The 21722-nt window shown below is 42.1% G+C and overlaps 1 protein-coding gene across 9 annotated transcripts in view; it reads right to left on the reverse strand.

Moving 5' to 3' along the window:
• LOC127567034 (sodium channel protein type 8 subunit alpha-like) overlaps positions 1 to 21722 on the reverse strand; it is a 208713-nt gene that overhangs the window by 33968 nt on the left and 153023 nt on the right. For all 9 annotated transcript variants that reach the window (XM_052009671.1, XM_052009666.1, XM_052009675.1 and 6 more), the window contains 6 exons: positions 18736 to 19092; positions 16183 to 16653; positions 11278 to 11398; positions 8550 to 8704; positions 6685 to 6858; positions 1218 to 1340 (listed from right to left, as the gene is read on the reverse strand). In XM_052009671.1, coding sequence (XP_051865631.1) covers positions 1218 to 1340; positions 6685 to 6858; positions 8550 to 8704; positions 11278 to 11398; positions 16183 to 16653; positions 18736 to 19092 — 1401 coding nt within the window. The remainder of the gene's footprint in view (positions 1 to 1217; positions 1341 to 6684; positions 6859 to 8549; positions 8705 to 11277; positions 11399 to 16182; positions 16654 to 18735; positions 19093 to 21722) is intronic.

The following is a 21722-nucleotide window of genomic DNA, read 5'->3' on the forward strand; positions in this document are numbered from 1 at the left end:
GCAACATAGCAGCACAATGCACTCCCAGTTGTTATGCGACCGTTCAACGACTGCATCCTCAAGATCCAAACTGTGCAAGGATGGGTATGTGAAAAGCAACGGCATTAGGTGCGCCTCCGATGCCGGACGCACGTCAGCCACGCTAACGCGAAAAACACAACAAGTCCAATATCATGATAGACACAACTTACCCTGCAACTGCTCGCTGATGGGATCTGCTCCAAGTTAAATAGACTTCTGCTCAATGTGCGCACACATAAACAAGTGTTCATTGATGTCTAACCTAGCGATGGCTGCAAGTAATTGAACGCAATACCGGGGAAAAACTGCGACTTTTCATTGCATCTCCACCCAGCCCACCACCTTCATATTTGGACACTCTGTGCTGGATATTTATTCTTCTAAAACAAAGGTATTGTAATTTGCATGAACTTTCAAAACATTTGGCCAATTATTCAATATGGATTCCATGCAATCAACAGCAGCAAGTCTTATCCCACATTAAACCATTTCAAATCTTTTAATGTTATAATGGCATCAAACTCATTCAGTGCAATGCTTGATTGTGATCATATTCTTGTAAAGTGACACAACAGGGGTACCATAGAGCATGGTATAAAGGAGGGAGGAAGTGGAAGGAAAAGCTGTCAGACAAGGCCACCAGTCTCCATCAGACTGGATTGAGAACAACCAGGTACAAGAAGATGAACACCATGCCATGTATATATTTAGAAGGTCTGACAACATATTTCTTGTAACACATACAATGAATTCAATTTTAATTAAAACTTGCATGGAAAGTAATGCGCCTCTCAATTAAAGAACTTAATCAAGTTTGACATTAGTCGATTATTTTCAACCATTCCCGATCCGTTTTTAAGCATATACTTCATGCATGCACCTTTGCACCTGGTGATTCTCTGTTTCGGTTATAGCGGAAAACCCTTTTAAACACTAAAGGAAAGCCAGGCCAAATGAGAACAGCTGATGTATGTTCTACGATGGCATGTAGCTTGGGCCAATCTAATGTGATGAGGCAGCCTAATGTATCTCCTTTTCAGGAGAGGGTGCAGGTGGGGACATACAGGGAGAGGGGTTAAGTTCAGCAGCTGTGTCATGGTTAATTTCCCCCTCCCCAGACTATTGATCAATTCTAGCATGCTTAAACTTTTTTTTTCTCATATGCATGCAGAAGGTCAGCTGCTATTCCATCTTACCCTCATCCCTTCAAATCGTGACAAGGCTCTTAGAGGTCTCAAAGCTCTTAGTGTCCTAAGAGACTTAATGGCACCTAGTTCGGAGTAGCCCAGGGCATTAGCTACGAGGCTGACTAAGGAAACCTATACAGAAACAGAAAAGCAAAGTTCCCAATACTGTTAGCAAAGGCCCTATCGCTGATGAAACAAAGTGGTCTAATTGTAAGATTGCCCCAAGCTCGTTGCGTTGAACTGAGGTCAGCTCCCTAGTTCCCTTGCCTGAAGTAATTCCTAGTGACCTAGAAGGAAATGCTTAGTTGAGAAGAGGCATAAGATAGAACAAAAGGAAGAAAAGTGAAAAAGGGTCACAGACACACAGACAACTAACGGGGACCTGTTGGAGGAAAATGCCCAATGGATGATAAGAACCTTACCCTTGCCCTTTACTTTGTGAAGGTCCGATCGAAGTGAGGGGAGAAAAAGCCCAGAAAATTAAGCCACACAAATAAAAGGTACCTATAAAAAAGAATACAGGTAAATCTGTGCTGCATATCAAACTAACCTCTGATATATTAATATACAGAGGCACTGGAAAGAGGGGTAGGGTTGCAGAAAGGACAGATCTCGGCCTGCAAAAATATTATTCCCAGTGGATAGTCAAACTGGCACTCTGTGATGTGTTAAGTTTGGCAATATTTAATTCAGCACATTGTTTTTAAGTATAATTAAACAAATAAGTAGCCTGTAAAATGTGCATCGGATCCCCCAGAGTGTGTTAATTTAGAACTGGAATATCTCTTGAAGAATGTTTGGGAAGCATCTTAGATATTACTCGGTAGTCACACGTGGAGTGACTCTTTGGAAATGTGTTGCTTGAAGATGAACGCAATATCTTGCCTTCAAGCATAATACAGTACAAACTTCAAGCCATCTCCAAGGTGATAAGGTACTGAACTGATATTTTTCAGTTTTCTCCCCAGCCATGCTTCATTTGGGTCAGGAAGGTTGTAGGTTCAAGTCTCCTTCCATTGATTTGAGAAAGCTTTAGGCCAACATTCCACTGTAGCAACTGAGGGAGTGCTACACTGTCAAAGGTGCCTCCTTTATCTGAGACAATAAACCAAGGCCCTGTCCACTCTCTGTGGATGCAAAAGATCTCATGGCGCTAATCTGAAGAGTAGGCAAGTTATCCTTGGTGCTCTGACCAAATTTCTTCAATCAAAACCACGAAGACACTCATTATTTGGTCATAAAGACATTGCAATTAGGGGAGCTTGTTGTGTACAATTTGACAGTTTCAACTTGGCTCGATATTCGATTGCGATTTTGGATAATTGATTGTATTGCAATTGCGTCCATTTTAAACTGGTACATTAATGAATTCCATTGTAGTCTAAACAAATCAGGTATCACATATGATAACCACACAGTAATTGTATCAGCATCTCTCCCAATCCATGCTTTCTGAACACTTTTAGTAAATATCGAGCCAATTCTTCAGACGCTTAATCACTGATGAAACAAACCATAATAATTGTTTGATTATGCTTAATCATAATCAAAGGGAAGAACAAATGCCCATTTTTGGAAGCATTTGAACGAGTTTCTTTTTAAAGAAAGGACATTCTGAGCACTAAAGACAGCATCGTAGAGACAAACCACCCAATGAAGGATTGATTAAAAAAAATATTTGCTTTATGCATTATGCTTTCTGACTCAGCACTTGGGTAGGCTTCTAATTGATTCGAGTAACCGGAGAAATAATAGCTATTTAATAGCAACAAAGTCATACTCAGCCACACAAATAGCACCAAGAAAGTGCAGAGAGAGTTAGCTACCATCAGTGATACCAATGGACCAAAATCTGTCTTCAGTACTCAGAAGGGTCAACAGGAGTTGACTTGCATAAATAAATTAGTTGTTTGAACTTTTACAAAGACAACAGACTGAAATAATTTGAAGCCTTCTACAAAGGAAATAAATTGGAACAGGAGTTTACAATACTATCAGCATTTGCTCTAAACAAACAATCTTTTCTACAAGGAGAAAAAGAATGCATTAAAGAGGTCTACAGAGGTTATGAACATTATGTTAGTTCACCTTCAGCCAAGAAGAAATATATAGCATGCTCACTTCGACTGTTTACAATGATTAGTGTACCCAAAGCCTAAAGGAAAGAGACAGGGATGATGATTGTCCAAGGCTCTGCAAGGGAAGTCAACGAGATTGTATATAACATGTTAATTAATATGAATTATCTAATCAATTCAACCAAAAGGGATATTCAAATCCACAAAACAAAGACTAGTCATTCTCTACCACTTTGCTACCACAGAATTTCATGCCCGTAGATGATGGATTTCAAAATAATCATTGCAAGTATCACAGGGCTCAAAGGCAAGGCATTATAAACGTCACTGTTTAGAAACAGGGGCCACCCATTCAAGACAGAGACAAAATCTTTTCTCGGTCAGTAGTAGGTCTTTAGAACTCCCTTCCTCAAAGGGCAGCGGAAGCAGCGTCTTGAGTATTTTTAAGGCAGAGGCAACCAGCTTCTTGATCAGCAAGGGGGTAAGAGGAACCTAGAGATAGGCAGGAATGTGGCACTGGGGATCACAGTCAGATCGGCCGTGAAGGATGGAGCAAGCTCCAGAGTCCAAGTGACCTACTCCTGCTCCTCACTTGCATGGTCCTCCTACAAAGTGTTATGCTATTATCTAGAAGAACACAGGACACACAACTAGGAGACTCAAACGTCAAAAGGCTGGAAATTCCTGCTTTGCAACCCATTAGGCCTACAACTATCTTGAGTGAATCTTCAAGCAGTAACTTCCACAACAAAGCCAGCATCAAAGCGACAGGAGAGACCCTGTACAGTGTGGGTGGGGCCTTCTGAATGTAAATCACATGACACGGTTGCCCTAAAGAGGAGCAACAATCAGGTAGACCACATCCTCAGACTTATCCTGTGTCAAAACAACCAATTTGAATGACTGCTGATGCCCCTGACATTCAGAAACATTCAAAAACTATTTAAGATTAAATCCCTGTGAAAATGTTTTACAAATTTAATATTTTTAATTACGAACATTTAAAAATCACTTAAAGCAGTTAAATAATCTCAATTAGTCCAAAAAAAAATACAATTTGCCCAAAACACCCACCTCCCTTCACATCCACTCTTCTCCATTAAGATGAATGGGTTCACTGTATAGCCTGGCATAGGTACTGTAGACACATTACCCAGCATAACTGTCAGGGAATTGCAGGAAGTTGGCAGTCCACTACTAGATTCTGAAGGATCTAACAATTCAGCGTAATTGGGAAGTCACCCCTCAGGAAGCTTGAAATTCCCACAGGAACTCCCAGCATTTCTCAGGAAAATCCAGCTCATAGTCTCGACTCTCAAGATTCCCTCATCAGCACTTTCCAAACCTACAACTTCTACCCTCCAGAAAGGCAAACGCAGGAGCAGGAAAACACCACCTGCAAGTTCCCCTCCATCTCACAACACCACGATTTGGTTCCTCCAATAATAGGTCAAAATCCTGCAACTCCCTACATGACAGCAGTGTAGGTATACCTGGACCAGATTAACTGCAGTAATTAAAAAGGTAGCACTTCACGACCAAGGCAACCATGAAGGAGCATAAATATCACCCTTGCCAGTGACATCCAGATCACGAGAAGTTAAATTCACTGAAATCATTAAATTTTAGCAATCCCAGGTGTCCAAATTTTTTTTCTCGTATTCCTCACGGATTTTCCTTTGCTCTTCTGGAATTCTTACATCTCTCTCACTGCTGTACCAGTAGATAAAAAATGTGAGCCTCTATTTAGGGTCATCTAATCTACCACTGGCTAAAAATTCCTCTCCATCAGTAAAGCTAAACACACTCTATAGAACTGGCTGAAGATTCTACTCCTGTCCCAGGTTTGTTGCAATTTGACCTGTGCCCAAACTCCAATCCAGCTACTCCTTCGGAGTTAAGATTCTGCCCAGTTGAACTGAATATCAGGCAGCGAGTATTGTGGGTGACCCATTCAACACAACCAACTTTGTACTTTCACTCAGGCATATTTCTAATTTGATACACGTTGCAGGGAAACAACATGCATTGTGTATTATTTAAAGATTGATCACGCTTGGAATTGCGCCAAACACCTTCAATAACAAATCTATTTATGTGAGATTGCCACAGAAGTGTTAACCTCTTTAGTTATAATAAAAAAAGCAGTTATCTGGACTTCATAATTTACAGCATCTGTATTTGCAATTTCACAAGTTGAATTTAGTGGTTTTAAGAAAATATGCTCTTCAGTTATCCCATGGTTAAAAAGTACCTGTCAGAACCTTAACATAGACTGCAGTTACTGAAATGAATCTTCTGACATATATAAGGGACGCATTCCATTTAGGATGTGAACGGGACCATTGTTCTACCATATGCTGCATTGAAATTTGCCATTTAAAATCATAGTTAAATATTTCATTTTATGCATCACTTTTTGAAGTCAACATCACCAGCAACTCTCCATTTTTGAGATGACAACTTAATCATTTTGGATAAGCTCTACATATCAAGAACAATGCTACAATGAAACATTCCACAATAGTCAACAAATTTGCATGTATAAATCCATCAAACAGTGAAAACTAAAATCACAGACTGTGCCTATGGTGATGGAATTAAAATTCAACATGATTGCAATAGTATTAAACATACTTTCCGCAAACAAGCATTCAAATGCTTTGGGGGAGAGAAGATTGATTAAGAGATAGTCAATGTTATTTTATGAACAGAGCCCCAATTTTTCTTCACACAGTAAAAAAACAAACTCATACTTTTATGAACATTGATCAATAATTGATCTCAATTTCTGTATAGTGACATGCAAAAGCATCGCATCTTAGTTTTACATTCAACATTAATACCTTTCATTCACAAAATCTATTGAGATTGCCTTACAAGTTATTTTAACTTTTTAAAGACTTGAATTGAGAAAAGGTTTGGCAAAGAAAATAAAATGAGCAAAATGATATTGTGGTGGTCACGACTGGATATTAGTCATGGGAAGAAATGGGCTCTGTCCAGCCCAGAAGAGCCCTTGATGAGAACCTGTCTGGAACAAAGATTGAGACCTTCATGTTCTCACTACAACTTCCCTTCATGACAAAATTCCTGACAAAATCCCTTCATTAAGACTTAACATTTCTCTACCCAAATAAGATCTACAGTCACTCAATCACTTGGACAGACCTCATTAACATAGCGTGTTCTTATATCCCCTTTAGATTAATTTTAAAGCATTGTCCTTCTTCACGGTAGATTTTGGCGATTAGTACTGTGGCTGACTGCAGCATAATTGCATCACACAAGGTGAAACGTATTCTTTGACCACATCACACGCTTTAACCCAAATCTCACTTCGTTCAACTCCCCAAACTCATAACCCTTTAAAAAAAAGTAGAAAGACTGATACGTACATCGACAATCAGGAAGTCCAGCCAGCACCATGCATTTGTGAAGTACTTTTGAAATCCGTAAGCCACCCACTTCAACAACATCTCAAGGATGAAGATATACGTGAAGATCTTGTCAGCATACTCGAGGATGGTACGGATCGTCTTTCTCTGTTCGATGTAAATATCTTCAAAAGCCTAAAAACACAATTTTTAAACTACATATGGTTTACTTTTTAAAAAAACAATTCCTTCGAAAAGCACCAACTTGTACTAAGAGTGTGGTTTCACAGATTTTGCCTGTTTCCTAACGTCACAGTTGTTATTATAGTTAACTGACAGAGCATGCAGGCAAAGGTAGTCATAGCTCATCCAGTCTTCAACCCCACGCACCAATCTAGCACGTATCACCCTGGCTGGTGCGCCACGTCTAGCCCAGGGAGACTACAACAACAACCCAGTGATCACCATACCACAGATCAGATAATATAGCACAGACTGGTGACTTAATCGGGAACCCACCCAGTGTGTGCTAGTCATTTTCATATTAATGTCTATTTTTGAGCTGAGTCACAGTGGAGGTCTCCTTAACTATGTATTTGAGGGAAAAAGATCCATTTTCACCCCTGCCTCTTTCGTAGAAAATACGGTCATGTCTTGTAACAAACCAAACACCAAAATCTGTTCTGATCAATTGAAATTTTTACCAGTAGGACCTCACAACTGAGAGGTTTCACCCATCAGGAATGTCTGAGCAGATGGAGTCCTATTTGGGATAAAGACTGGAAGTGACCCAATAGAAGTCATCAGGATTGTGAAAAGGGCAGTTATTAAAAAAATACATCCATCTGTAGGCAAGGCCAGGATTAGGAATGATAAACAAGCTTATCCAATAGGGAATTTTTTTAAACCAGTGAGTGATCAGAATGGGGAACACCCTACCACAGGGTTTGACTGGGAGGAGGCTCATTTAGGAAATAGTTACCATAGCTGGTGTCAATAAGGTGAGTACGCGCCATCTTTTTCCTCAGGGAGAGGGAATCAAAAACTAGAGGGCATGGGTTTAAGATGAGAGGGGAAAGATTTAATACAACCCTGAGGGGCAACTTTTTCCACACACAGGGTGGCGTCTATACGGAACGAGCTGCCAGAGGAAGTGGTTGAGGCAGGTAGAGTAACAATGTTTAAAAGACATTTGGACAGGGACGTGGATAGGAAAGGTTCAGAGGGATATGGGCCAAACGTGGGCAAATGGGACTGGCTTAGATGCATCTTGGTCGGCATGGGTGAGTTGGGCTGAAGGGCCGGTTTCCGTGCTGTATGACGACATAACGTGACTGACACTGTGGAGAAGTTGGGTCAAAAGGTTTTGTTTTCTATGCCTTAGATGCAATGTAATTAAGAATCTGAAATCACATACCAGAGAATAAATGGCATAATTGGTAATAAAATGCACACATTAGATTTGTGTTAAAGAACAAATCAAGTTACAACTTAAGTGGTTAAAAATCATACATAAAAGTCATTCCATTCAACAGCAATAGGGGATTGATACCAGCCAAGGCAGTGGGTTCAAGTTCTCACTTTGCGTTGAATTAGCCAACCTCTGCTTGGGCAGCCCTTAGCCAGAGAGTCCCTGGTATTTGCTGAAGGCAGAGCAAGGCTCAGTTATAATGGCATCCAGAGATAAACATCCCTGATTGGAGGCAGTCACGAATTATAATGCATTCGAGGATATGGAAGCTGTATTCCAGAAGGAACCAGCACCTTCAGAAAGGAAGAAGAAAAATACTGGAAAACCAGGAGTTGAAAGGAAGCAATCACGTGGCTCAGTTTGCAAACGTAAAGTACTGTCGCTCCGATAGGAGATAAGGATGCAGTGAACTCACCAGTGCTCCACTACTGAGCAGAATCATAAAAACGATGAAGGTTTCGAACCAGTTATGCTCCACTATCAAAAAGCAGGTCTTTCGCAGCGTCCACCACGGTTTGCCCCAGCCTTCCTCGATGCTAACCTGACAACATTTAAACCGTTCCACACAACCTGAAGAGAATAAAAATAACATGGCTTTAAGAGCACTGGGCTAAAATTATTTGTCAGTTCATTGACTGACAACCAGAAAATAAACCGTTCGAACATGGTGACAATTTTGTTCAAGCACTCATTGCAGTTTCCAAATCTACACTTTGAGACAACTATTGCTCTATCTGACAAAAAGGAATTGTTTTGTTCAAAACACCTCCTTCCTCTTGACTGATTTGAATCACAGATACCTGCTTCCTCGCCAGATCCTTCTTGGAAACTGTTTTGTGCAATTAGATTCAATGACCTTGCCTGATCCACAAACCAATTAGCTTTTGAACAAAAATTATGTCTGTTACTATACCTCAGTTGCTTTCCTAAAACATGCATCTTCCACCATTTAAATGCATTGCCCAAAGTCAACACTCAAAGACTTCTCTCGTTTTATCTTGCTTTAAAAACTAAATTCTTGGTGCGATGAAGGACTTTGTTAGATTGCGTTTCTCTGAACCAGTCGATAAGTAATGCAAGCCTGTAAGGAGAGATTGGATAGGCTTGATTTATTGTCGCTGGAATTGTTGGCCAGAGGGTGACCTTAAGAGGTTTGTAAAATGATGAGGGGCATAGATAGGATAGACAGTCAGTCTTTATCCAAGGTCAGGGGAATCTGGAACTGGGGGGGGCAGAGGGGTGGGTCACAAGATGGGAGAAATTTAAAGGAGATCTGAAGGGTAAGTTTACCACATGGAGGGTGGTGATGATCTCAAATGAACTACGAGGAGGTGGGAGATGCAGAAACAATTACCACATTTAAAAAGGCATTTGGACAAGTACTTTGATAGGAAAGGCGTAGAGGGATACAGGCCTAATGCAGGCAAATAGGATTAGCATAGGTATCGCAGTCAGCATGGATGAGGTGGGTCAAAGTGCTCGGATCTGTGCTGTACCTTTTTAAGATTCCAATAATACCCTTCTGTAGAATTCCACGTACACACTGACCAGTGTTTGCCGTCTACTGCCCAAAGCCACCTATGAAACGAGAGCTGAGGATTCATCGATTCGATTAGCTTAACCCCCAAGGAGAACATCTACACATTGTCCTGGAAAACCTCGACTTGGGCTGCTAATGACCAGTTCAGTCACGGCTCCCCACTGCAAATTTCAGCTGCGCCTGTGGTCTAAGGTAGCTCCACGCTGTATGACTTGATTAATGCGCGTGGCTCTTTCCCATAATCAGGGGCTCGGGAGAAGGAGGTAGTGGAAGGATTTACACTGAGTGTAAGGGACTTACCTAATAGGGGTCCCAATGCAATGCTGTGATATTAAAACACAGCTATCCCAGGAGTAACAGACAACGGCCCTCCTGGGAGGACTTACTCCAAGTGCCCCTACTTGACCCCAAAAAATAAGCCTGGCATGGGAAATTGCATCATTCCATGCACGACAGACACAGAAATCATATCAGTTGTGCTGGTTTGAATCACCTCAGGAAATGCCCGAGTATCCAGAGTGACGTGACACAACTTGGAAATGCTACTTATTGCAGGGAATGTCAATTTTAAAATAACGTTGAGATGTTAACTGTTGAATTTCTGTATTTAAGAATATGAAGGGGCACGGTAGTGCAGCTGTTAGCGTAACGCTATTACTGCGCCAGCGACCCGGGTTCAAATCCAGCCGCTGTCTGTAAAGAGTTTGTACGTTCTCCCCGTATCTGCGTGGGTTCCCTCCGGGTGCTCCGGTTTCCTCCCACATTCCAAACACGTACGGGTTAGGAAGTTGTGGGCGTGCTATGTTGGGGCCGGAAGCGTGGCGACACTTGCGGGCTGCCCCCAGAACGCTCTACGCAAAAGATGCATTTCACTGTGTGTTTCGATGTACATGTGACTAACAAAGAGATCTTATCTTATCTTATCTTATCTTATCTCTATCGATTTCTTGCACAATCTTTGCAAAGTCCACTCCACCACCCCCTCCCCCACCTCAGCTGTTCCATTCTGACAATGCTACCTGTGATTTTTTTTTCACAAAACACGTATCACCAGGCTCAAGGACAGCTTCTATCCCACTGTTATAGGACTATTGAATGGTCCTCTAGTACGATCAGATGGACTCTCGACCTCACGATCTACCTCGTTATGGCCTTGCACCTTATTGTCTGCCTGCACTGCACTTTCTCTGTAACTGTAACACTATATTCTGTTATTACTTTTCCCTTGTACTATCTCGATGTACTGATGTGATGAAATGATCTGTATGGATGGCATGCAAAACAAAGATTTTCACTGTACCTCAGTACACGTGACAATAATAAACCAATTTACCAAGTTGAACGAAGACGCAAGAGATTCTGCAGATGCTGGAATCTGGAGCAACGCACACAAAATGCTGGAGGAACTCAGCAGGTCAGGCAGCATCTGTGCAGGGAAATAAACAGTCGACGTTTCGGGTCGAGACCCTGATCAGGACGGGGCCAGATGAAGGGTCTCGACCCGAACTATCGGCTGTTTATTTCCCTCCATGGATGCTGCCTGACCTGCTGAGTTCCTCCAGCATCTTGCGTGTGCTTACCAAGTTGCACACTCAGATCGTACCGTCAGTGAAGCAGGCTTCAGGGTCCAAGTATTCTTCGGGTTGTTCCACTGGTGGACCCTCTTCTCCTTCAGGCTTTATATCTATTGTACTTCCTTCTGACGAGCTTGTATCATCCAGTTTCTGCAAGTTCAAGAAACAAACACATGAATGGCAATTTCATGACAACATGTGCCACTGAAGTAATGGATCTTGGCAGATCAAGTGAGGGCACGGATGCCGTTGATCAGCCAATACCATTTTGTACTGGTCACCAATTATTGCCAAAGAGGAAATACTGACAAAACAGTTCAAAAGGTGGTAGGTTCAATTCCTGGAATAGTTCATTCTAAAAAGCCCAACATCATATGGGTGTTTAAGGCAATAGGAAAGTTTAATTAATATTCAAAGTACAAGTGCGAGATCTGAACCATGCGCCTCGGTCTCGAGTGAAATATTATTTCCGTGCGACACGAATAACTTTAACCGTGAGGACAATACATGATTCGACGCATATTGATGCAGTTGTGTGGGACAGAGTAGATTTCCTTCTGCCTATCCCTGCCACATTTTTTGTATGCAGTGTTAAGTGTTACCCCAGTAATGCATTTGAATTGTTGCAGGATGAGAAACAATTTCAACTCTCTTGACGGCATGGCAAAAATGGAAATAAATCAGACAAAATAAAATCGAGATCGACGATATGTAGCAACAAGAGGAACGTTAATGAAAGCACGAATCCACCCAGAAACAAAAATCTATGGACTATTTAATTATTACTGCTCGTACTGCTGAAGGTAAATCTTTCCCATCCACTATCCTGTCTGGAGTAATATTGTCCATGACAAAATACAGTAGTGCATGTGCATCGTATTATTTTTGTTATGCTACGTTTGGGGTTAAAAGCCTTGCTCTTAAAGAACTAACGCAATTTGGTTAATACACAACCCAAAGATAAAGTCACCCATTTTAACCCCACACGGATGGGCAGCATACGAGGTGAAACATTTGCTGCTTCAACAAAACTCTGGGCCTCATCGAAATCCTGCAGAAGCTGGATGATCCAAACTGTTGGTGGCCAATGCTCCTTGCAAAGGGAATATTTATCCCACCTCCCCCCCTCCCCCAGATCTAGACACTGGTATACAAAAGAAAGAAATTTTGGGAGAGGATATCAACATGAAATGGGTGGGAGCTGAACACGTATGACCAGATCAGGTCCTTGGGAATTTGACACCTAAAATTTCACAGGGTTAGGGGTAATATCAACAGAGAGAAACGACTGGTTAATGAGCGAAGGGAAGTCATTTTCAGGTTGGCTGGCTGTCACTGAGTGCAGAACAAGGAACAAGGCACAAGGATCAATACAATATCCTCCCCACCATCGAGGACACCTTCAAGAGGTGGCGCCTCAAGGCGGCGGCATCCATCACTAAGGACCCTCACCACCCGGGACATGCCCTCTTCTCGTTAATACCATCAGGGAGGTGGTACGGGAGCCTGAAGACCCACACTCAACGATTCAGAAACAGCTTCTTCCCCACCACCAGATTCCTGAACGGTCCATGAACACTACCGTGTTATTCCTTTTATTTTGCACTGTTTGTTTTTGTAAGTTATAGAAATTTTACGTCTTTGCACTGTACTGCTGAGGCAAAACAAATTTCACATCATCTAAGTCCAGTGATAATAAATCTGATTCTGAGGGCCTCTGCAACTTTAGTCTACATTGATAACTTTGATGAAAAGGCAGACTGTAACACATGTAAGGTTGCTGCTGATGGTCCAAGAGGGAATACAAGCTGCAAGGGAGCACAATGCGAGTGGGGAAAATGAGAGCCCAGTTACTTAGGTAAGAAGAAACACGATGGCCTCAAAATTCAGCCGCACAAATAAAAATGTCTCAGTGCTACGCATGTGAAGTCTTTTATTTTCTGGAATGCAATGTGATTCATTATTTCCAGGTCAAATCACACCACTTGAAATTTGACTGGGCAATTCTGGCTGCATGTACCACATGCACTGATGTCCAGTTTACCGCATCAGGCTCTGCCCAAAGACATCATTTGCTGTTTTTGACAAACACTGCTAAGGAAATTAGGTCACTTTGTTCCGAGGCAGGCTTGACATCAGAACGACCAAGTTTCAATAGCGCTGATGTGCGGCGGCCTCCACGATTCGGACCAACCGAGCTGCACCCCTGCGCCAAGCCCCACTCCCCTCTCCCAAGCTCATGACCCTTGGGTAACTCTCACCCCAACCCCGGTCCTCTGACAAGACCCATCTCAAGCCCTGAGCCTCCAACACCAGATCCTGATCCTCTGAAGTGTCCCCGACAGCCTCCCAATATCTCGACCCGCCCGCCCCAATCTTTCTCTCCCATAACCTACACACTCAGCTCCACTCCCTGACCTGTTTGCAATGGCAAACTCCTTCTCAAGGGCAATTAAGGATGGGCAATAAATGCTGGCCTTCATAGCAATCCTCACACCCCACAAATAAATTAAAAAGTTCACCAAACACTAGACAGAGAGACGTTACACAATATTAAGTACTGATAAATATTACTGGTTGAAATTCCTTATAATCCTGAAAACAAAATATTGCACTCAATGTGAAATCATTACAAGATTAAAAGCCAGAAATCAATACAAAGCCGAGCTGCCTTCAGCAGACAGGCAGGTGCACTGTTAAAAATGAGCAAGGAACTTGCCTGGTCAGAGCCTAGTCACACTGTTTTATAATCTAAGCTAAAAATTCTGCAGGCTGTGCTGGCTCCTTTAAGCAGGCAGAGCCTCATAGGTTATGCAAACCAGAACCCTATTTGGTCAATGGGATTACTTTTTGTAACTAGGCATGATAACCATGACCCACTGTCTTTTTTTCCACCAAGCTGAAGCTGGTCTGCAGCTGATACGAGGATAGAAAGTCAACACTCCACACACTGTGGCACTTAAGCTTCCAGGACAGTTTGCTTCAGACTGACTCTATTGTTATACCTCCAGAAATCCCTCCTTACCACTGACATCGCCCAATCTTTTCCCGTCAACATCTGCCTCCTAAAAATCTCCTTTTTAGTCAATCTATGAGAATACATTTGATTAGATTAAAAAACAAAACATTTCATTCTTAACTAACACTTATGAAAAGGCAAAACAGGAGGAGAGCAGTAAATTACCATCAAATTGATGTGTGTTGAGAATCTTAGAAATTACAGGACAGAAACAACTGTTCATCCCATCAGGTCTGCAACAGTGCATTCATTTGATGGCTCTGGGCCTGTATCCACTGGCGTTCAGAAGGATGAGGTGGGGGGGGACCTCACTGAAACCTACTGAATATTGAAAGGCCTGGATCGAGTGGACGTGGAGAGGATGTTTTCAGTAGTGGGAGAGTCTAGAATCTGAGGGCAGAGCCTCAGAATAAAAGGACGTCCCTTTAGAACAGAGATGAGGAGGAATTTCTTCAGCCAGAGGATGGCGAATCTGTGGAATTCATTGCCGCAGACGGCTGTGGAGGCCAAGTCATTGGGTGTATTTAAAGTGGAGGTTGATAGGTTCCTGATTAGTGAGGGCGTCAAAGGTTACGGGGAGAAGGCAGGAGAATGGGGTTGAGAGGGAAAAATAAATCAGCCACGATCGAATGGCAGAGCAGACTCGATGGGCTGAATGGCCTAATTCTGCTCCTATGTCTTATGGTCTTATTTCAAGACCTACTTGCTCAATGACTTGCTGGTGCCCGTGCCTGATTTCCTTGGGTTCCCCTCAACATACACGGGGAAAAAAAAAATTCAATCCGCAAACTATTTTAGGGTAACTAAAATCTTCTAAAATTCTGGTTCTATCATTAATAAATGCCCAGCAAATCATCTATAAATATCCTTAATCCACTTCCTTGCTTCAATACTTCATGCTCTTGTCTTTAATTATCACGACTTTCCACTTTTTTTTACATAAAAGTAGTCGACCCAGAAATACAAAACTGTCAATTTTATACAGCTGTACTATTACAGTTACACTTATCCTGTCATGATTTGCTATCTTGATCATTTGGGTAGGATTGAGGAGAAATTACATCAACTCATCAGTGCTATTTAAGTCAATAGAAAATAATATCTGGTGTGCACATAACAGACAGCTGATGTGATACCATCCATTTTGTGCTGGTGGTAAAATTCATCTTGGAGTGTGGAAATTTTGCTTTCTGCATTGATATATGCACCTCCACATAAATTTTAGTTAACATCCTCTAGATTAGTCACTTTTCTTCCATAAACTGATTCACTGAAGCATCGCCCCATTCCTCAGTTATCTTTTTTCACCTGTTTTAATCTCCTTTTTGTTTTAAATCAATTTGCAAAGTTGACCTGCCCTTCCCAGCTGTATATTTTTACTTTTTTTTTGGACCTGGATGCTGTTTCTCCCTGTATCACAGCACCCAGCATCTCTATACCTGCTCCATTACATCCAACAGACAACACAACACTCAATACTCAGTTACAACAGCAATGCTAAGGATAAACTTCACGAATGGGACAGTTGAGAGAAAAGAAAACTTCACTTCCTAAATACGTAAAAATAAGGAAAAGGAATGCGTAGTGCTTCATCTGAAATACCTATCCAGCAGCAGATCCGACCCATTTCTGATGATTAGCTTATAAGTTCTGCTCTATAATTCAACAGAGGAATTTCAGAGTATCCTGTTTCAGGCAACTCAGATGTTCAACCTAAACTTTCAACACTAGAGGAAGCAGAGACCTATGATCACATGCTATGTCCAAATGGCATAAGATTAGTTTGCCCAAAAGCTATTCTATGATTCTGAAGTTCACTCTCTGAGGCATTTTGCCAAATCCATTCGTATTACATAGTTTAGGCTTAACAGCAAACAATACCCATATATAAGAATCACAAGTAGTTCTTCCTTACCTCTTTGCTTCCACCAACTTCTGATTCACTGCTGAAGTCTTCAGTATTCAGGTTCTCAAAATCGGATTCCCCAACAGCTATCGGAACTCTGACAGTCAGATTCGGGTTGTGAATGAAGGAATTGTGGTCATCGTCAATTATATATTTTTCCACACTGCTCCCAATACCACTTGTGGTGCCATTGCCGTTCTTTTGGTAGTCCATTTCTCGGTTGATGTCAGCACCTGTATGGTTCCCTATGTAGTTCACCTTTTTGTCTATGAGCTCATCCAGTGGCTTTGCTTCATCTGCATCTTTGCTCTTGAAATGTTTTTGAACAAACTGGTGCCCGTATACTTTCATAAAGGCAATGCCTTTTTTGATCCTGATCACGGACAATTGAAGGTTGTTGATCTCCCCGTCGTCATCAGTTGCTGCCAAATTATCGGCACTGAAAGAACTCAGTAGCAAGGCCAAGAACAAGTTCAGCACCTACAGTATAACAAATATTTATCAACATGAATTAGACACGACGACTAATTTTTCCAAAACATTGCAGCAAGAAAATTGTTCCAATTTTTGAGTAAAATTGCAAGAGTTTAGTGCATACACTACATCTCAAACTGTCTGTAAGTCGCAGAGTTGTATTAAAATTAAGCCAATAAAGCCAACCCTTTGTTAGCGCAATGTTAAAATGAAACGCGTTGGGCAAGAAGGGAAAAAGCTATAAAACTAAAACCTGCAAATTTCAGGCCAATAAGCTCATCTCCTTTGGGTTGAATTCCCTGCATATTTTTTTTTCAAAACATCACAATTATTCTCACATTTGTGTCTGCACTTTATTTTACACAACAGATTAACTTCACCATCAGAGTTGCATGGACAGGGATTTATATAAGCAGGAAAAACCGGATGTGCAAAAGGACATTGGAAAAACAAACTTTTTGTTTAGTCATCTTCAAAAATTGACATTCAATTTCTTAATTCTTAGCTTTTCTCACCAGCTCAGCTTAAAAAAAAAACCAAACAATTCATTTTACAATTGAACGACAGCAAGTCAGTGTTTGCTCAGTACACAACAAAAATGATAACTTAGAGTATACACGTACACAGTTAAACAGGGAAATCTAGGTATTGCTCCAAGTGATATCCTGCTCCTTCACAGGGCGTCTTGTTTTGTCACCTTCCCCAATAGGATGAAGGACAAATCAGTGAACTGATGAGGCAGGGAACTTAGGAACTATTCTTGCTGTAAGAAACCTTGGAAATCTAACTTTGCTGCATAGTGCAAATGAGTTTTCACCTGCAATAATTATTGCTTAGCTGACTAAGCTATGAAAGGCATAGAAAAGGTGCAGAAGAGATTTACAAGGATGTTGCCTGGATTGGGGAGCATGCCTTATGAAAACAGGTTGAGTGAACTTGGCCTTTTCTCCTTGGAGCGACGGAGGATGAGAGGTGACCTGATAGAGGTGTATAAGATGATAAGAGGCATTGATCGTGTGGCTTTGCTTCATCTGCATCTTTGCTCTTGAAATGTTTTTGAACAAACTGGTGCCCGTATACTTTAATAAAGGCAATTCCTTTTTCGATCCTGATCACGGACAATTGAAGGTTGTTGATCTTCCTGTCGTCGAGGCTTTTTCCCAGGGCTGAAGTGGTTGCGACAAGAGGACACAGGTTTAAGGTGCTGGGGAGTAGGTGCAGAGGAGATGTCAGGGATAAGTTTTTTTTTTATTCAGAGAGTGGTGAGTGCGCGGAATGGGCTGCCAGCAAAGGTGGTGGAGACGGATACGATAGGGTCCTTTAAGAGACTTTTGGATAGGTACATGGAGCTTAGAAAAAGTGGGCTATGGGTAAGCCTAGTAATTTCTAAGGTAGGGACATGTTCAGCACAATTTTGTGGGCTGAAGGGCTTGTATTGTGCTGTAGGTTTTCTATGTTTCTGTGTTTCTAACTCTCTGGGCCACATTATTTTACACATTGTAAATCCCCCACCAAAAAAAAGCACTTCAAAATAGAGTGGACTTTAAAAAGAAAAAGTAAAAATTTTGTTTGCTATTTCAACTTCAACCTTTACCTTCATATTCCTACTCTGTAAAAAGCTTACAATGAGAATTGAAGATCGGTTGTGCATCATGCACTCTTATTGGTCACATCACTGTTATTTATCACTGGAAGCAACCAATGTGATTAAAAGGAGTACAAGAGACCGCAGATGTTGGAATCTGGAGCAACACACAAGATGCTGGAGGAACTCAGTGGGTCAGGAGCTGGGCCTGACTCATTGAGTTCATCCAGCATCTTGTGTGTTGCTCAGTAAAGGAATTGACCACTTGCCAGAGATTGTTACATCTTTGTGAGCAGCCTCCATTAAGATCATTCCTTTGGCATTGATCAAAGAGAAATCTCGGCCCATACGTGTTTTATTGGAGTTTTGAGTACCTCTTGCATAGCTGAACACTGCATAGAGGCAGTTACTAGGAATAATATGAGACACTTTTGAAGTTTCTACCCAAGACATTGGATGTCATTTATTCTGAGCAAGTTTTCACGAAAACGTTTGTTGCTTACCACGAGATTACCAATAACCATGACCATCATGAACACAATGAGACACATCGTCTGGCCTGCCACCTCCATGCAGTCCCACATTGTCTCAATCCATTCCCCACACAGCACACGAAAAACAATCAAGAAAGAGTGGAAGAAGTCATTCATGTGCCATCGAGGCAGAATGCAGTCTTCGTTGATCTTACAGACGCAGTCCTTGTAACTTTTACCAAACAGCTGCATGCCCACAACGGCAAAGATGAAGACAATGATCGCCAAAACCAATGTCAGGTTTCCCAAGGCACCGACAGAGTTGCCTATGATCTTGATCAACATGTTGAGCGTTGGCCAGGATTTTGCCAATTTGAAAACTCGCAACTGTAAGGCAAGTGGAAAAAACGATCAACGAGAGCGACAGTGATTTCAGTCACGAATCATCAGAGAAAGGAACAATAAGCAGCGCAAGGAATCTGCATCCATCTACCAGCTTTCATGCCCTCAGGATTACCAAAGTATTTTACAGTCAATGCATTATTTTTGAAGTCATCGTTATTTTGAAGGCAAACATAACAAATGACACAAATAGGTTTCCCCCTCCCATCTGGTCTCAATAATAAATCACACTGGTTGGTTGTTTGAACTTACAATACCAGACTATTGAGCTGCTTCATAGTTGATTCTGAACTTCATCACCAAACCAGTTATCTTAGGGTCACTCTGCACTCAACATCAGCAAGACCAAAGAACTGATTGTGTTCTTCAGGAAGGGGAAGTCATGAGAACACACACCAGTCCTCAATGAGGGGTCAGCGGTGGAAAGGGTGAGCAGCTTTAAGTTCCTGGGCATCAATATCTCAGAGGTTCTATCCTGAGCCCAACACATTGATGCAGTCACAAAGGTGGCAAACCAGCAGCTCTACTTCACTAGGAGTTTGAGGAGATTCAGTATGTCGCCAAAGATTCTCACAAATTTTTACAGATGTACGGTGGAAAGCATTCTGACTGGTTGCATCACCACCTGGTATGGAGGCTCCAATGCGCAGGATCACAAGAGGGTGCAGAGGCTCGTAGACTCAGCCAGCTCCATCACGGGTACAACCCAACCCACCGTCGAGGACATCTTCAGGAGGCGGCGCCTTAAGAAGGCGGCATTCATCACCAAGCACCCTCACCACCCGGGACGTGCCCTCTTCTCGTTACTACAATCAGGGAGGTGGTACAGGAGCCTGAAGACCCACACTCTACGATTCAGGAACAGCTTCTTCCCTTCCGCCATCGGATTTCTGAACGGTCCACGAACCCGTGAACACTACCTTATTATTCTTTTATTTTGCACTATTTATTTCTGTAATTTATAGTAATTTGATGTCTTGCACTGTACTGCTGCCTCAAAACAACAAATTTCACGAAATACAAGTCTGTGATAATAAATCTGGTTCTGACCACGACCCCAAAGCCAAGGGCCAAAAAATTCTCGTACACCTGAAGAGTAACAGCGACATGATCAGCAACGCACCAACGGTTTTGCGCGTGGATGCACCGTTAGAAACTTCAGTCAGGCTCAAGGAGTGGTGATTGGGTGGGGGTTTTGAGCCGAAATCAGAGCAGAGGAGGAGTCAACGTTGTGTGTGGTGTGGTGTGGGCGACAGATCCAAGTATGGGCTTACAAGGGACCAAATCCACCAATTCTGTGCCGTGTTGTGGAAACCCAGTTGCTCCAGAGTGCTGACGATGGTTACCCCTGGGACAATGGGGACTGATTCCCCCCAGCAGTGCTCCAAAAGATAATGTGTGTAAAGATGTTATCTCCGACACAAATGTGGAAAGCATATCAGGCATGCAAGTGGGTATCATTCCACAAAGTGCGCTGTTGAATTTCTACAGTGAAGCAAAATGATCCAGAATATCACATTTTACTGAGGGGGAAAAAATTGATTTTCAATTACATTACACTGAATAATGCATTAAGTGATCCAATTTCTTAAACTCTATATTCCCACGTATCTAAAGGGATTTGTAAAGTAATCTTTGCTAATGTCTTGGGGTTGCAAGCATTCGATTCAAAGCAGAGGAATCCTCTCGAGTCTGCTTCAGAGAAGAACACAAGTGAAGTGAGTTTGATGAATGCCTCATATAGAGTGTGTCTCGATTGTACTTACAGTTGATTACCAAGAACGTAATCTATACCTAGACTGCCACCAGTACTCCATTTTGCCCGCCATCTCATAGTACCAGTAACCACTATAACTATAACTTGCATTTACATAGCACCTTCAACACGGGGGAAGGGAAATCCCAATGTACTTCACAAGAGAAGTATCAGACAAAACGTGACACCAAGGAGAAGACACTGGAAGGGATGAGTAAAAGCTTGGGTATGGCGGTAAGATGGGTTTTAAGAATGAGAGGTGAGATTTAGAGGGGAGAGAATTCCATTGGTTCAGGCTTGGAGACCCGACGCCACTGCCCTAGTGCTGAGACAGAGAGAGTGGAGACAGGAAGATAGAAATGGAGGTTTCAGAAGGGGATTAGAGATGAAAGAAGTCATGGATTGTATGGATGTCTCAATTGTATTTTCCCTTCCACCTCCTCCTCAGTCTTCCCTCTTCCGTCCGCATCTTTTGAACTTACCAACATTTTGTTTCTCCCCAACTCCACCCTGGCACTGTTTATTCAGGAGACGATGCTCCAGTCTGTTTCACTCTTCCAACATCAAATTTGCTCCTTACAAGTTGCATTTCTCAGTTTTTCTTACAACATTGGAGGCCATTCAGCCCATCGAGTCCGACAGTTTTCAGAGCAATTCCACTGATCCCACTTCACCACTTACTTCCCTGTAACCTGCTTTCCCCAGATGCCCGTCAACACACCCATGATTTTTCTACACAGAATGCGTCCACCCTCTCTCCAAGTCACTGGCTGTCAGTAGGTCAACAGACACTCTGAACATTGGCGGAGGGCTTCACAGGGTTTTGTCAGTGGAGAACTCCCTCTACCCCATGGAAATT

The sequence above is a fragment of the Pristis pectinata genome, chromosome X, assembly GCF_009764475.1.
Source record: "Pristis pectinata isolate sPriPec2 chromosome X, sPriPec2.1.pri, whole genome shotgun sequence".
Classification (NCBI taxonomy): Eukaryota; Metazoa; Chordata; class Chondrichthyes; order Rhinopristiformes; family Pristidae; genus Pristis; species Pristis pectinata.